Consider the following 17,232-nt stretch of genomic DNA (forward strand, 5'->3'; position numbering starts at 1 on the left):
GGTGGCTGAAGAAAATGAACCTAAAAGAAGCACAAATGTTAGTGAAAAACCCAAGAAACATGGCACAGGAAAACTATTTGTGCTATGCATGATCACAGATGCTTAACATAATTTTCAATATGGTGTAAAATATATATATTATACAGATTTTGAACAGCACCGCAGGCCCTCATAACAGCATTAATTCTTCTAACTTCTAACTATTTACTGTGAAGTATGCGCTGCCAGTGCAGCTATCAAACATAAAGGCAGCACCCGGCCTGCCAGCAATTCTTCTCTTGTATTTGAGAGCGCTCTCAAACCACAAGAGGCCTCCTTGCACTGCCTCTTCCCTCAGTGTCATCCTGTCTACCTGTTTGCCTGGAGGATATGAAAGATGAAGTTGGTTATTGGTTTGAGGTTAGAGCAGAGTATCATTAACACCTGACTTTTAACACATTGCTGTAACAATGACAGATTATGACTGCCAAAAATGAGGCTAAATAGAGAACATGGAAGAGACGGTTAATGAAATGAAATTAGCTGTAACTGTGGAACAAAGGTTGTTTTTTTTTTATGCCTGGAGTCTAATGGCAATGGTTCACACAAACAGAAACAGCAACAAATACACACACAAGTTTAATGACCCATTCTGACTGAGTGGCTGTAAATTCCATGTTTATGACACTGAGCACCACGATTCAGCTTGTTCACAAAAATGGCTTTCACTGTTGCTAACACGTACACATACACACATAGACATACAAAGAGCAAGAAGTTAGTGTAGCCTTGGGCAAAACACACACAAGTACAGTACACGCACCCGCTTCCTTAACAGTACCAAGCATGGTAAAACTGGGACACAAAACAGAGCATTAGAAAGGCAGAGAAGGCTCTTTCTAGTCTGTGGCTGTATGAAAAATGAACTCTGCCCTCAGGCTTATCTGTTTGCATAAAGACGCTATGGAAGAAGTAACATAAAAACAATCCAAAACTGAATACTGACGACTGGAACATAAGCCAATTAACAAGCACAGGCCCAACAGCTGCTGGAGTGAACATCAGACGCAGGAGTAGGGCGGAGTTCAAAGGAAGCACATCTGATTCAGTCCCATGTTAAATAACACCAACAGTTTGTGTATTCCCAGTAATTCTGTCTTTTGTATTTCTCAAGCATAAGCTACTATTCCCTGCACTGCTTCACCGCTCTCAATAGCCATTCAATTGGTACATGCACTGTGAAAAGGATTTGTGTTGTATTGCTGCAAATACAAAGTTTGGAGGTTTACATGTTTTATCAAAATCTGTTTAGCAGCTGGATAACTTCCTACAAACCTTGGCAGTTAGCACTTTTGTGTCACTTTGTCCTCAGAAGCCTGTTAACTTTTCAAGGTCCCTGGATGGATGGAGTGATTAGGCTGTTTGAATGTCTATTCATGGTGGTGTAAAAAAGCTGGTAAAATTATTTAAATAATATTTGATATTTGATTAATTCAATTATATTTAATAGACCAAGTCTGTTCAACGATCACAATTTAGCAAAAAATTATGTTACTGAAGGTAATAACTGTTTAAAATGGATTTATTTCAGTTGATTAGGATTCAGCTTGTGGCACATTAAAAAACAACTGCAAACGACGAGCAAAGCTGCTGCCAAATTCTAAAATTCTAAAAGTGGAGTAACCTAAAATTCAGTACATACAGAGGACAATTTAAAAAGTATTCAATTTTGTTTACATCTGCAGTACATCATTCAATATTTGTCCTTCAAGTCCAGAAGTGAATGAATTAATCAAACTGAAACTGCTCATTGCTCATGAAAGTGTCAAGTAAAGATGACTGAACATAACTGTGATAATAATGAATAATGGCCCAAGAGAAACCTGACAATGTTACTTTAATACAAAGCCAGAGGGCGTTTGAGGACTTGCTGGACTATGTTGAATTTATTTTCTGATGGGGATAAAATTAACTTGGTGGGGAAAAAAAGCTAATCTAATTTGGATTTAATAGGTGCAAATGAATTAATATGCAACTGAATGAAACTAATATTGTGAATCAATTTGAACACAAAATTAAATTTTCATAGGTAGTCCCAGGTGAAACTCTATGGCAGGCTGTTGTGAGGATTTGCACTAATAAAGAGAAGGGGATGGTTGGTTCATCTGTCAGACTGTTCCGGGTGCAACACAGACCGAGACTAAATTACACTGTGGAGAGTAATTTGAAACAAGTAGATTGGTTTTATTTGAACAAATAATAATGTTTATAGTCAAAAAGTCAAAGAGGGTGAAGGATTGTAGGGTTTTGTTCAGTAAAAAAGGCACATTTGAGTATCTGGTAGACATATGAGATTTTATAGAGGTAATTCTACCAAGAGGAAGCAGTGTGCCTACTTGTTGGCCCTCTCTCCTAAGATCACGTCACCATCAACACAAGTTCCCCAACCCACATCACTGAAAGTGTGATCCCTGACTGGCTTCCCATCCATTTCTACTGTCCATTGAGTTCAATGGAGCACTCAGCATAATCAAAGTCATTACACCTTGGTTAATACAGTAGTAAGCATGTATTTTTTTCTCCCTTGGCCCTGTAAAATGATGAGAGGGGCTTTCTAAGAGCATCTCTGCCCATGTGTGCTTCATATGCTCTAGTGGCTGCAGCCACAGGGTTATGATTTGAATTTGATCCTCTTCTGTTTTTTGGTGTAGATCTACTAGACTGAATATCTGACTGAATATATATCAATGAAATTAGCAACATACTTAGTGACATTAAACTTCCTTTAAAAAGCAGGAATAATACTCAAACAAGACCGAGTCTAAAGCCACACTATCCACTCTGTGAGGCTGTGCAGGAACATCAGCATACTAACATGCTTACTGTGATAATGCTGGCATGTTAATGTTGTGTAAGTATGCTATCTTATTACATAGTTTAAAAAAGTATCTGTTAGCTGCATTTAAGATGTATTTACATTTTTATGCCTTCAATTATTTGAGATTCAAGACTTATCAAGTACCTGCAGGTTAGTTGTGGAAGCACTCTACCCTACAGGATGACATCCACTTGACATTAGGTTAGAAAGCAAAGGATAGAAAGAGCACGGGTGTGAAACATTTTCACACACAAGGACAAACTAGCAAAAATCTGGAGACATAAAGGCCACACATGTACCACAAATTACTACTTTTAAATGTGCTCTTCTGACGCACAGGCACTTTGGAGAACAACTGCAACTGATGTTGCTCGTGTGCGTGTCTGTGTGTCAGACAAAGATCTCTCTGTTTCATCAGCTGACAAATGTCACCAATGATGTCACTACTACCTCAGAGGAATATTTAAAACAGATCATCTAAAAACGGAACACATAAAGACTGCATTATTCCTCTTTTCCTTGGTACGAACACACACACACACACTAAGAGAACCATGACAAATTAGTGCCACTAATGACTGACCAACTCACACAAAAGCACACATTAAGCTTGGATTTTCAATAACACCAGTGTTATTTGGGAGAGATTTGTCAACAGCTGCTTCACCCTGTCAACATATTCCTGTAATCCCCCAGCCTCCTAAAAGAGTTCCAGTTAAAAGAATAAAAACAAGGGGATTTATTTGTAGCCAGCCTGACCCTTTTGAAAATCAACAGCGAGTTCATCTGGATCAGATACAGACCCCCTGCTGGAGTGAGGCTGGCAAGGGACTGACATCTGCACACACGTATGTATGCACATACATTACAACAGAGAAACACACAAAAGAAAAATGGGAACATCCAGATTACACAACCAGGCTGGAAAATGCATACAGCAAGAAACACGGGCATTCACACTGCAATTGTGATTTAATAGTGACCAAGGCTTAGTGAGAAAAAGAACTGAGATTGAGATTGGGTGTGCCTGCATCTGTTGTAGCTATCCATAACAAGAAAACCAGGAATATACCAATCTTACCATGCTGGACAACAAATGTAGGCGATGGTTTAAAGTCGAGCTGCCCCCATCCAAAGATAATCCTAGTCAACCAGTAGTTGTTAATTGAAGCCAGTAGTCGTCACATGTTTAAGATATTAATTCAATTATTTAAATACATATATTTTTTAGGGGGCCATCAGAAAACAGCTTGAGTTCCAGGGCTGATAAGGAATGCTACTGTCATTGTTAACACTGTGCAACATCACATAGAAATTCAAAACCATCATAATGAATCTTTAATATATACATTTTGCAAGCGTGTGCACAAAGTGAGCCACCTGTTAACAACACAGGAAAAAGCAGTAATGATTCTGAAGATGTGGAAGGAAGATCAAGGAGACAATCATCTTCCTTTAAATAACAATCTAATAACTACAGGGACCAGCCATGTAAAAACTAATGACGATCCATGTTTGAGTGTCACCACTTCTTTTCAAATTAAGTGCCCTCTAGTACTTCATTCACTGTCCAGTGATATAAGGTAATTTTGACAAGGCACAGCTCCCAAATTAAATTTTATTTCCTTTTTTCCTGCAACCAACCAACCAATGAAAACCTCATTGACAAACCTTGGATGGACTATAAGGGGGGAATCCTAAATTTACAGGGGAGCAGTGATTAAGACTTTAAAAAAAACACTGGCAAGTGCTAGTAAACCTGAGAACACAGTGACAGTTTTTTTTTTCTTTTGGTCACAAATCTCCCATTTTGTCTTTTAAATATTCCATTTATATGGAAAACCAGTTGGATTTACAGTTTCTCCAGTGGATTAGAAGAAGTGTAGTCTAAGAGGCTTTAGTTGAGAATAAAGAGCACTGAGCTCTTCAGACTATAAACATCTAAGACAGAGTCAACTCTTTAGGAAAGCACTCACTGGATTTTTGAATTGAGTGAGTTTTAAAACATAATCATGACATGATGATGTTAAATATGACTTTGACAAAAATATATTGTGAGGAATGATATTTTTTTCTTATGGACTTTGTAATCCATGCTTTTGCAGACAAAGGCCCCCCTATGACAACATACTGAGACAATGTGAAGTATGATTATCTTGTCACCACACAGCATCACAATTTATCTACTGTATCACGATCACACCTAAAATAATCATAAAAATGCCTCGCCTGGTAATAAAACATTAATAGGTCAGGACCTGAAATTAGATCACAACCTTCTTGTTGGTGGGTCACTATGTTGCAAGAACGTTGTTTAACCCAAACGGTTGGAAATCCCAGTAAAATGTTGAATCCCGCTTTATTGATAATAACAGAAGTGCAAACAAACAAATGGATGTTTTGTTGTCCATGTAATGTCTAAAATTCTGAGATGGTGATTAGCAACAGCTTATGTTTGCTGTCTTGACAGCAAGCTAAAATGCATCAGGACTTGAACAAATTAGTGCAAGAACAAAAAAGTATTAATTTAAACAAAGAGAGCTCTAGTCTCTGAACACATAGTGCTGTGTCCACAAGTTATTTACTTCTTTGCTTTGTGAGTAAAGCCATTAGTGTATAGAGACTGACGTGCAGGAGGATGATTGATGGATTATCATCAGTGGAGGCCCAGCACAGTGGAATTAGTCTGTCGTAACCCTTTTTAACTAGCCCACTGAGAATCCAGCACATGGGTTAGTAGAGACACACGGATCTGTAAACAACACAAAATTAGCCCATAAAAATGTTAGTGTACATGTGGGTGTAGGTGCATGTGGCTGGGCTTGTGCATCTACACATATGAAAGTGGTCAAGCTCATCTACCAGCAAATCTATTCACAATATGTACATATATCTATGAAATCTTCTTTACTAGCATTACCATTTATTATCAAATATAATCAAACACCACACAACATAAGTATTCTTGAACAAACAAAATTACTCAAATGTAACAGCCTAATGCATCATTGAAAAAGGTTACAGGGATGTAACTGTATGCTTTTACCCCACTTTAATGCAAGTCAAGATGGAAACTGAGGCAAAAGGCCAGACACCTGTTGGGTTTCGATCACATTTACATTTGAAGAACAAATAGCACAATGTGCACTCACATATACAAAGGTCTTACTACGCACACATCTCAAGCAAACCATGTGAAATTGATAAAATCAGAAGCACAGGGGGGCTCTGTTTAAGTGGTTATGCAAAGAGAAGGAGACCGTACACAGACACACACATCATTAACCGGAATGGCAGGAAAGCAGTGAAATTGAATTCACAGTTAAAGCTGAATATTTTATGAGAGTCTGTGTGTGTGTGTGTGTGTGTGTGTGTGTGTGTGTGTGTGCGCATATCCTACCCAGTGTTAATGGAGATGATTTCAATGAGAGGGTTCTTCCTGATCTTGGGCAGGTCCAGTCGAGCTCCTCCGAGCCGCCGCCCTGCATCCTTCTTCTGACCCAAAAGACGCACAGAATGGCCTGAAAATAACAAACAAGACATCACTACACATTCTTTTTCAAACTGCTGGTGTAACAACTGCCAGTGTCACGTTTTCCAAAACAGCCCAATAGGCCGATCTCTGGCATCAGTTGCACTTAAAAATCAACTACGGATGAATATAAATAAACAAAGAGCGAAGTGGGGCAAGAAGATCTTCAGAAGAAGATAGTTAATCCAGGAGGATTGTTTCCTCCTGGATTAACTAAGGACTATAATATATAAAAAGGACTATAAGAAAAGGGAGAATCTTCAAAATAGAGTGGGCTTTTTCACTCCTGTACCATCTGCACACAATAACTTTGAAACTAGTATCACTTAGTAGATACCACACTGTGTTACAGAAGAGAATGAAAATCTATAGCTGAGTCTAACAGCTAATAGCTAGTGATGTGTAGCCTTTGGTGTGTGGAAATGGGATGCAGTAGTCTCTCCTCTCCAGCCATCTAATGGGCTACCAGCTAGGGGGTGTGCGAGGTGGAGGCGCTGAGGGATGGAATTGTCTTCCTGTTTTCATCCGCTTTACATGAGTCTCCTGGGAGGGTGGGCTCAGGGCAGAAAGCATGGCTATCAATTGGTAGATAAAAATGACAATCTGCCCCAGAGGAGGACAAAGAGCCAATCGGTGAGGCGTGACTGGTCGTAATATCATAGTACAAGGACGGAAATTAGAAAACTTCCCTCGTGGAAAACAGCTGAGACTTGGAGCACGTTCGGCCATGCCTTCTTCAAGCTAGCTATAAGTGTCCGCCTTTGGTCACGAACCATGGATTTAAAATTCATGCATGCTCATATATTCTTCCTGCTGTGCCCGTTGCTCCATTTGTAGACTGATCGATCAATTTGTCCATATAACAACTGGTTCAGCAATTTTCACAGTCCTATGTACTAGCCAAGAGGGGAAGTTATGGAAATACCAATGTGCAAACTGATTTCTTCTTGATTATAATGATTCAAGAGATTCTAAATTTGAAACTCACTCAATTGAATTCCCTTTTTAAATCCATTAGAAATGTATTGTCTTTAACCTCAATTATGCTGATTACTTCCAAATAAAAGTGAAAATAAATAGAATAGAATAGAAAAAAAGACACAATTTAGCTTTAGCCGAGACCTGTTAATGAAGGATTGTGGTAAATTCTGTTTTGAATTTCCATTTTTTCCAGATTCTTTCACATTATACTTTTAAAATAAATAAATAACACCTAAGTGCATGCACAGATTTGACAGGGAAAAACAGTTATGAGAATGGTGCTGGATTTACAGATGTTTTTTCCAAAGCATGAATGTGTCCTTTATAAAACATTAAAAAACAAATAAAATTGTCATTCCCCACAAATTCTTTTTTTGGCTCTGAAATCGCGCAGGACCCCTGTTGATGTGTTTGCCACTGAAGACTCAAGAAATAATCTCAGTACCAGCGTGGAATCACTCCAGGAGTGCACCCAAAGCCAAATTCAATTTCAGGGCCTAGGGGACCATGAATGGGAAGCAAGAGATAAAAGAGCGAACTTGAGTTGCTGAAGAAAACTGAAGACTGCTGCCCAATTTGTCATCTCAATTACAGAGTTTAGAGAGGCTAACTGCTGTGATGGACAACCCCGAATAGTCACAGACGCACACACGCCACCCTGTACCACATTTTCTAGTTACTGACTATCCTCCTCCTCTCCATCCAGCCCCCCCCCCATCTCCCTTTCCTTTGTTCTTGTTATCTCTTTAATAAATACAAACTGACGTAAATCTTTCTATCCATTTGTAACGACCCATTAGAACATGATAGGGAAAAGGAGGGAGGGACGGCAAGGATGGATGGGCGAAAGGGTGAATGGATGGATGGTTGGGTGACGATAGAAAAAAATACATCACAGATGAAAGATGTATAGGATAGCCAGATGGATAGATGGATCAGAGATGTAGGGAGCTAAAAGATTGACCTGTTGACCTGTGTCTGATGTCTCATAAGTGGTTGGTCTTGTTGTGCTCCTTGGTTTGATTGTAACAGCAGGCAGGATCGGGGGATGGGGGCACATTGGGAGGCAGGGACAAAGGTGGCAGATGAGGAGGACAGGAGGGGTGTAATGCTTGAAATGTATCCTTTCGACATAACAGGTTATTAGATATGTTCGACTGTCCTTCGAGATGCGGGTTATTTACTTGCCAAATGTCAGTAGAATCAAATTTGATGAAAAATATCTAATATCAAATGCATTACTTAGCAGCTCTGCGCTGTGCCTTAATGCAAACATTTCAAAGGGGTGCTTACTTTAAAAAGCCGTAACAATGACAAGCTCCTCCACAGAGTTTGCTTTTGTCACTTCCAGATGGGAGGTCACTGAGCATTAAAAGACACTGTTCAGAATACCTCCAGATGACTTACAATATATGTGTATGCCTCAACTTGTCTTTGTACCTGCTCTTCATTCCCTGTTCTTCCTGCCTGTCTATTCAGTCATGTCTTTACACCCCTGCTTTATTTCAGCAGCACTGATACATGCAAACAGTTTGTTTATCCTGGTGAAATAAGGATCATGAGGTTATATGGATGTTGTATACCCTCTGATCTGTAGCTAAGCAGATACATTAGCCTGTCTAACCTGTTCAGCCCAGTGTTTCTGTCTCACACACACACACACACAGTAAATCTAACCCAATTCTAAAAGATAAAAGAATATCAGTTGAAATGGTATCATCCAAGGCCATCATCTCAGTGAGAGAAGATCAATATTAGGAGGGCAATAAAGAAATGAAGACATCAAATAGCCCTGTAAAGAAAGAGGTACACAGTTATTTATTAAAGGTGCAAAGATCAGACTTCAGTGGATTCATTCCTTTATGAGTGAAGATGTGAATAAAATGTATTTTCTACCCTCTGTGTAGGATTCTGTATCCAAAGTAAAAAGAAAAGAGTAAAAAGAAATAAAACATCATTCTCTGTATTTTTCTCTTCAAATAACCAATTTTCTTTCTTCATATTTATTTAGTTGAGCATTGCTAAGATACATGAAGTCTGCCTGGAAGCCCTTGGAAAAATGTGTATCAGTAGGTATCACTAATTAATCTTTTATGGCTCTGCCAGTGGGCTTAAAATACAAGATAAGTCCAAGACTGTGTTTGTTGTTAGCAAGAAAATCAACATCTGGCACAGCTAAAAAAAAATAATTGATTTGAATAAGGAAGCTTGTGACCACAGTAAAAACAGAACCTGCCAAATCACTGACGCTGCATAGTGTCAAGCTCCATAAGACTGGGCTGTAGCTGTAATGTTTGAGGTTGTGTGCGTGCTCAGCAAACCCAAGATAAAAAGCCCTGCCATTTACAACAGGTAGTAACTTAACCTTTATGTTAGGTAGATGCACTATGATTAAAAGCGCTTTTACAGTAGTGAAGTATCCTTATGAAGTGACAGTTGTAAAGCCCTTTTTGAGCCAAGATCCAAACTGAATACACAGTCTCACACCTTAAGAACCAAGCTCATAAAAGCCAGTACCACTATCATGTGGAAAACAGACCTGCAAGCAATTTTGGTGCTGCACAGAACTGCGTCTATTAGCAGTTCATTGAAGTAAGTATTTTAGTAGCCATTACAAAAGGCAAATCCCCTAGCTTGAAGGTTTATGCCCAGGCCTCCGAGCTGAAATAACAGCTCTCAGTTTATACGAGGTCATAAAGAACTGTAATGATACTGGGGAAATTAGTTTCTATGGAGGGGGTGAAGAAGGAAGGAAAAAAGGAGGGAAAGAGGGCAGAAGGGATGGAACAAGGCAGTGAGAAGGCAGCGGGAGGAGGAAAAAAGGCCAGAATGAGATCAAAAGATGCTGAGGAACAGGAAGGAGAAGGAACAGGGGAAGAAAAAGGAAAGAATGAGCAAATCATAGAGAAGAAAGGGGGAATAAAAGTCAGCGTACACATGTGAATGTGAGTGCGTGTATGTGTAGCAAAACGATTTAGGGTTGATGACACATTGTAAAATTAAGCCTCAGTTCAGCTGTCCTTCATTAGAGCGAGGCCTGCAGTGCAAACTAGTCACTCACACACACACACACAGACACACACACACACTCACACACACATTGTAAACTCAATCTGTTCTTTATTAGAGAACAGCTGGGGGTGTATGACAGCTTGACTGGACACTCTCACATTGTAAACTCTGCCTGACCTTCATTAAACAGTTAAGTGCGTTGGTTCACTAACAGTTTAAATGGATGACCTAATCACTGCCATGTGTGTATGTCTCTCTGTCAGTGAGCTTCTCAGACAGACAGGGCCACTTAACAAGCTACTCAGACAGTCAAACAGAGAGGATCAGAAAGCAATACTGATCACTTTGGTTTTAAATCAGTCAGTCTGAACCATTAATCTTATTGAGTAATGACGTCAGAAAAAGTTCTGTATGCATTTTGTTTCAGGAAATTTTGAATCATTTGAACCATTAAAATAGACATAAATCAAGTCACTCTGCTCAGAAGGACAATGTGAAAAAACAGAATAACTTAAAACCATGATGATTTGTGGTTTTACAGGAAAGTGATATATTCTTACTCGACAGTAATTCTTAGTCCTTATTTTCTGTCAGTACCTGGACAGACTACTTCACGGAAAATCATTCATACAGGGAGCTGAAGCTCAAAACTTAATTTCCTATTCCAACAATGAAATGACTCTCAGTTCAATGCATCGCTGCTTATCTACTCACACAATGAGTGCTTTTGTGTGTTTCTGGGTGTTTTAAAATACCTTTGACGGCCTCGTCCACTACTTCGACCACTCGATCAATCTGCTGGACCTGAAATACAGGCAGACACACATGGGAAAAGTTTATTGATGCTGACAAACCAAGTCCACAAAGTGGACTGATATTGACGATCCACAAACACACACACACACACTGATCGACAATTAACCAAGGTGGGCATGTAAATACCCACAAAGACAATGTGCAGTATGTACACAGACAAACAAGTACAAACATGCAATCACACCAAGTTTTCTCCAGCCAGGATTAAGTGACATAGATTTCCTAAATGCCACTAGGTGTCTATGTGGCTATAACACCACTTACATTATGTATCGACTGAGAGAGTCTGGCGGTAGGATTTCATAGAAGAGAACCAAGAGGCAGAAACAGAAAGTGGTAGAGAGGGAGGCAGACAGATGATCACACAGGTAAGAATAAACCAACAGCACATACTTAGATTACGGGAGAAATACTGGTCTGATCAAGTAAGAGACTGATTCCTCTCGTTGCCTCTTATGAAGGAAATCAGGCAGATCTGCCAAGGGGAATTCTGAAAGACCACCAATTTGTGTAGAGAAAATATGGCAGACCAGGCTATTAGGAGGTTGAGCTGGATGCTGAACCAGACAGAATACTCTACTGAGAACAAATCTACCATCCCTCTGCTAATCATCTGGATAGGAAAGGGAGGAGAGTAAATGAGAGGAAGAGAGCGGGATAAAGTAGTGGAAAAAACTAATCTCTCCTGACATTATGTTTCCTTTCATTCCTCCCAGCATCCCTTCCACCTCTAATTTACTCACTTTCTCTATTCTTAGAGGTCCATGCTGTAGCCCTAGGCACTTGTTCTCAATGCCTCTAGGCCCATTATTCAGAGTAACCCTTCTTTCAAACACACTCGCACAGATGCACACTGAGCCTTGCAGGCAGTAGTTATATGCAAGTTAGACACCAAGATAAAGCCTATTTTCTTCTGATGGCCAGGCAAACTGGGTTAATTCATGGCAGCAGCGGGAGTCCGTAAGGGTTTGGTATTGTTTACATTTTTGTAGTTCATTCAGATCTCACTCTACAATTCGGGTTTGTATTGAACAGTGCTGTATACACTTGGATAACAGTTTCAATAACGGTTTTAAAAAAAAATGTGTATGTTACAATAACACATATTTTCAGTAGATCTATGCTTCCGGAGGCTTCCTTCATTTGTCAAAAATAACAAATTATTTTTTCGATTCTTTTTGGTTCGAAGTTGAAATTGAAAGAAATCTAGAAATAATCTTTATCTCTCTACACTGAGCACACACATACTCTCGTTACTAATGTTACCTCTGGCCTAAAAGAGAAAGCACCCGTAACAAGAAATATTTCAACAGCTGGGCTGAAGCCGAAATGTCTGGCTTATGGATAAACAATTAGAAAGATTATAATATCGCATAATAAGTGAAAGGAAAACATTTTCAATATTTAAATTCTAGGACACGCAAGGAATCAGTGCGACCCAGGTTATTTTCTATGTATTTTCTAAGCGAGTTGCAATCTGTGTAACATTGTACATTGGAGCAATGAGCAGTAATATGAAATGCATATAGGTTCTGAGTAATTGGCCTAAAACATAAAAAAAAAAAAACTAAGCTCACAATATTCATTAATGTAACCCACCTAAGGCAGGCATACATGCAGTCGCTCTGAGTAGACTGATGTGCGTGATTCTCATGTTTATAACATTGCTTACCCACTGTAATCCTCTGATTACCAAGCCAGCACTGTGTACATGAGTGTGGATGTGTGTGATGCGTCTTAGATACAGGATGTGACATGCCTAGTTCAGAGACGCGAAACACTGCAGGCATGCGTGACTGTGTGTACCTTACACACAATACACTGTCATTCATTTCACGGCAACTTCAGACAGGATAACACGAAACAAATACACATAAAAGCTGACACACAGGTCGATTAAACTAAATGTATTCAACAGGAAGCACTTTTTCTTAAAATACACCCCTTATCTAGCCGTTACTGCAATCACTATATACAAATTCACGACTGGTTATTTGCATCTAATTTGCATAACCCACCAACTGTCACTGTCATTGGTGGTTGATTGTAACTACCAAGGATGCACAAGGGGAGTGTGGTGCATGCTCATATTCCTCTATCTGAGGTTGTTACCATGTGTGCCTGTTCATGCATGCGTCAATCAGTATGTATGTATGTGTGTGTGTGTGTGTGTGTGTGTGTATATCAATGCATAAACCAATCTACTCATGACAATGAAAGGACCGACAGTGGTAAACTTCCCAGATGTTTCTGCCATGCCCCGAAGGCTATTACATATACAAGCCTGTTTATCTGAATGTAATTATATTACACATACATGCCACTTGATTTGAATGTAATTAAGTTACACAATGGCATGTTTGCTAAAATGGAATTACATTATTTATGGTAAAGGATATTTGACGTAACGTTTGAGACACCTCCCAAGCAAATACATTAGGCATTATGTGAAATTAAGATCAAGGTTTTCTGTGGTGATTTAGAAGGCAAAGCTTGGTTCCCAGTGAGCACGGAGTGAACAAAAGAACACATCAAGTATGATACTTCTAAACTGACCAACTGCATGCTTTCTTAGACATGCAAGAATTATTTAGCTCTCCTAAATGTGTGTGTGTTGTTGTTATTTTAAAGAAATACTTTAAAATTTGAACAACTTCACATTATGTTGGAATGTCTGAAGTATTTTGTTTACATGTTTGCTTGCAAGATCAGACTGAAAATAATACAAAAATTACTTTACAATCACCCTCAACAAAATACATCAGCATTAAACTTAAGTCTCCAGATGATTTTGCAGGGTCATGGGAAGTGGCAGCAGATAGGAAATCACTTATTCTATAACTCTCTAATTACAAACATCAGCAACGATTTAATAAGGAATACTAATTCAGCTCTTAAATAGTGATAACCTTGACACATCCTATTAGTTTCCTCCTGTGATTACTGAGGTGAAACAGACAGAAAATTAAATAATTGTTCCATATCACACCCTACCTGCACCACAGGGTTATGAGTGGGAATTTAATAGCTTTGAGACTTTAATCCAAAATAACCAAAAGCAAAAATCACTTGTTTGTGTTAAAGCAAACGGTATAAACACTGCAAGGCAAGTGAACCGGATAAATCTACTTAAAATCATGTTTTTCCCCTCCTGTTGTTATATCTGCATATTTCTATGACTCCCCTGATGTTACGAGTTTCCCTTTTAGCTGCAACACCTTTTGTGTTGTCTGCTGGCTCCGCATGTTATTTGTAACCCTTTGGTCTCTCACTTCACCGTCTTAATACCACAAATCAACTAGAGGGGCTAGCCGTCAAATGGCATCTTCAAAAAAAGGGAATAGAAAAGCCAGGTCACATGAGATCTTCACTTGTCCCTTCCTACGTCTCTTTTTCTCCACACATCCTACCCTTCCATCGGTCAGCATAACCAATCTTTCCACACCGGTGAGAAATGTTCTACATGAGGACAAAACAGGCATGTACTAAGAAAAAAATATATCGACTGCAAGTAGCACTTAAAGGTCTTTTGGGATCATTTTACTTTCTTTAGTGGAGAAAATAGTGTCAAAGGGGTTACAGTGGCATTTTCTCAAACTGCGAACTTACATTTGACAACATTAAAGCTTAATGTGAAGGAAACATTGGTTGCTACCATTTATTGATAATAATAAACTGTGGCAGCATATTATATAATAAAAACCTGTAATACTTGAACACACTCTAGTTTTACACTTTTCAGCTGAACCACTGAGGTTGATGATTGCCTACAGACCGACAATTAACTCTTATCAATCAACAGGTCCTTAAATGACTGAATGTTATTTATATGGCAATCATGTTTTTCCAATGATTTTCTTGCCTGTCCTCTGGCCATTCTTTTTTTCAAATACAATACGCTTCCTTTCTTCCTTTTCAAGTATGTCAGCCTCTTTCCCCTTCCCCATCTATCCCTCATACTTTGCTGCCTCCCTCCATCACAAATTCTTTCTTTTCTACTTCCCACCATGTTCATCTTAGTAGTCTGGGGCTTGTCTCCCAGGGAGGTCTATTGATCAACGCAACGGCAGGGAGGCCAGAACAGCACACACACAGCAGGTTAGCAGCCAGGTGAATGGCAGGTCAAACCGTCTGTATCATTGTGCCTTGTCTGTCAGTCTGTCTGTTACTCAGACCATTCCTTTTATAAAAGCAAGTCAAAGTACACATGCACATGCACATACCCCAATGATGCTGAGTCCTTTGAGGTAGTCCATTCGTGGCTGGGCCTGAGGAACACAACCTGCTACCACCACCTTTTTCTGCTGTTCCTGGGCTTTTCTGTACAAACAAATAGATAGAAGAGCAGATTAACATTAGTAGATAATGTGGCATTTTTGCCCAAACAACTTGCACAGTTGCACCAACAACAGTAAAATATTATTTAAAAAAAAAAGATGCTGTTCTGAGATAGACACTCAAATAGGTACTTGGAAATGTATCTTCCCGAGTCATTAATGAAGATATGCTGGCTTGACAGGGCTAAGAAATAAGTGTACACACACACACACACACACACACACACACACACACACCCACACACTATTCGATGGCATTCAACGGTAATCCTGTATGCATCCTCTATCAAATACAAAAATACGTAAGAAACAATACAGTTAGCTGTTCAGTTTCACACAACCAGCTGGTTGCACATCAAATAGCAGATACTTCTTTGTCAGAAATGGTCTTTGTGACAAAGGGTCACCATTTTACCACTCTCTAAGAGTTTCCTTCTATGAGTAGAATCGTTTTTTGGTTTTCCCAGGATGCATGTAAGCTATTCCCTCCTGAAATGTCCATGAAAAAATGGAAAAGAATTTACTCAAGGTGATTCCCATGGGGCAAACTGGGTTTGTTATGTCCTATATGTAAAACAGAGGTATGCAGTGAGAGAAAAAGTGGTAGACAGACTGCTGTGACAAGTATGACATAAAAAGCCTTCTCTGATAGAAGAGTCAGTAAAACATGATGGAAGACATGACACATGAAATTCTTCACATTGTTTTCTTTTGACAAAACAGTTCACCATGATATCTGATGACAAAAAAAACATAAGCAAGCCAGAGCTGGGGATTTATAACACTTTGGTGAGTTACAACATTCATGAACCGTTGCAAGGCGTGAGAGAGAGTGAGAACTGATAAGGTGTTTTACAATGACTTATTATTAGAAATGTAAAGAAGCATCAAGAATCCCATCTTCAAGATGATTTGAACCAAAAAGGTCTTGGCAGATAATAAAATAATATACTAAATCACAAGGAGCGAGTGCGTGGAGAGTGTGTGTGTGTGTGTGTGTGTGTGTGTGTGTGTGTGTGTGTGTGTGTGTATCTTTATGTCACCTCCAATTAGTGGCAGTGAGATTTGAGACACTCGGTCTGTCTGACAAAAGCTTTTGGAGGAGCTGCCCAGACTCCAGCATGAATCTTTAATAATGAAGCCTCCTGACAGCTGGAGCAAGAGAAGGAGGGAGGGATGCAGGGAGGAAGGGGGGGCATGTAAGTAAGGGAGGAATCGTGGTAGGGGGAGGGCATGAGGAGGAGCAATGAAACTGGATGCACACTGTCAGTAGCGTTTTAATTCAGACTATGTTTGTATTCTTCAGCAAAACAAGGAGATATTGATGGAGGTTGAGGGGATGTGAGAGTGTGCAGAATGGGGAGAGAGAGAGAAAGGTGAAGACAGACAACTAAATTCAAAGCCAGCTTACATTGTCATGTGGTTGAGAGGAAAGGATGCATAGATGAAAGCTAAAGTTGGTGAGAGATGAGTGGTGGAATGAAGGAAGAGAGATGAAGGCATTATTTTGATTATCCAGAGCTTTTTGTATTGTTCAGGGTTATTTTAGTGACTCCTCTCGTCTTTAGTTCTCATTCTAACTCTTTATTGACATACAAGTGTTGAGCAGGTAACAACAAATCAGTAGGGATGCCAAAAAAGATGAAACATGACAAAAGAAGAAAGCCTCGATACGATACCTCGCCACAAACAAAACT

The 17,232-nt window shown here is 39.3% G+C and overlaps 1 protein-coding gene across 2 annotated transcripts in view; it reads right to left on the reverse strand.

The window, feature by feature from the left end:
* Positions 1-17,232, reverse strand: part of cdkal1 (CDK5 regulatory subunit associated protein 1-like 1) — a 227,002-nt gene that overhangs the window by 146,531 nt on the left and 63,239 nt on the right. For both annotated transcript variants that reach the window (XM_070835216.1, XM_070835217.1), the window contains exons 5-7: positions 15,422-15,518; positions 11,138-11,186; positions 6,258-6,378 (exon numbers count right to left, since the gene is read on the reverse strand). In XM_070835216.1, the coding sequence (XP_070691317.1) occupies positions 6,258-6,378; positions 11,138-11,186; positions 15,422-15,518 (267 nt within the window). The remainder of the gene's footprint in view (positions 1-6,257; positions 6,379-11,137; positions 11,187-15,421; positions 15,519-17,232) is intronic.

The sequence above is a fragment of the Pempheris klunzingeri genome, chromosome 8 (assembly GCF_042242105.1).
Source record: "Pempheris klunzingeri isolate RE-2024b chromosome 8, fPemKlu1.hap1, whole genome shotgun sequence".
Taxonomy (NCBI): Eukaryota; Metazoa; Chordata; class Actinopteri; order Acropomatiformes; family Pempheridae; genus Pempheris; species Pempheris klunzingeri.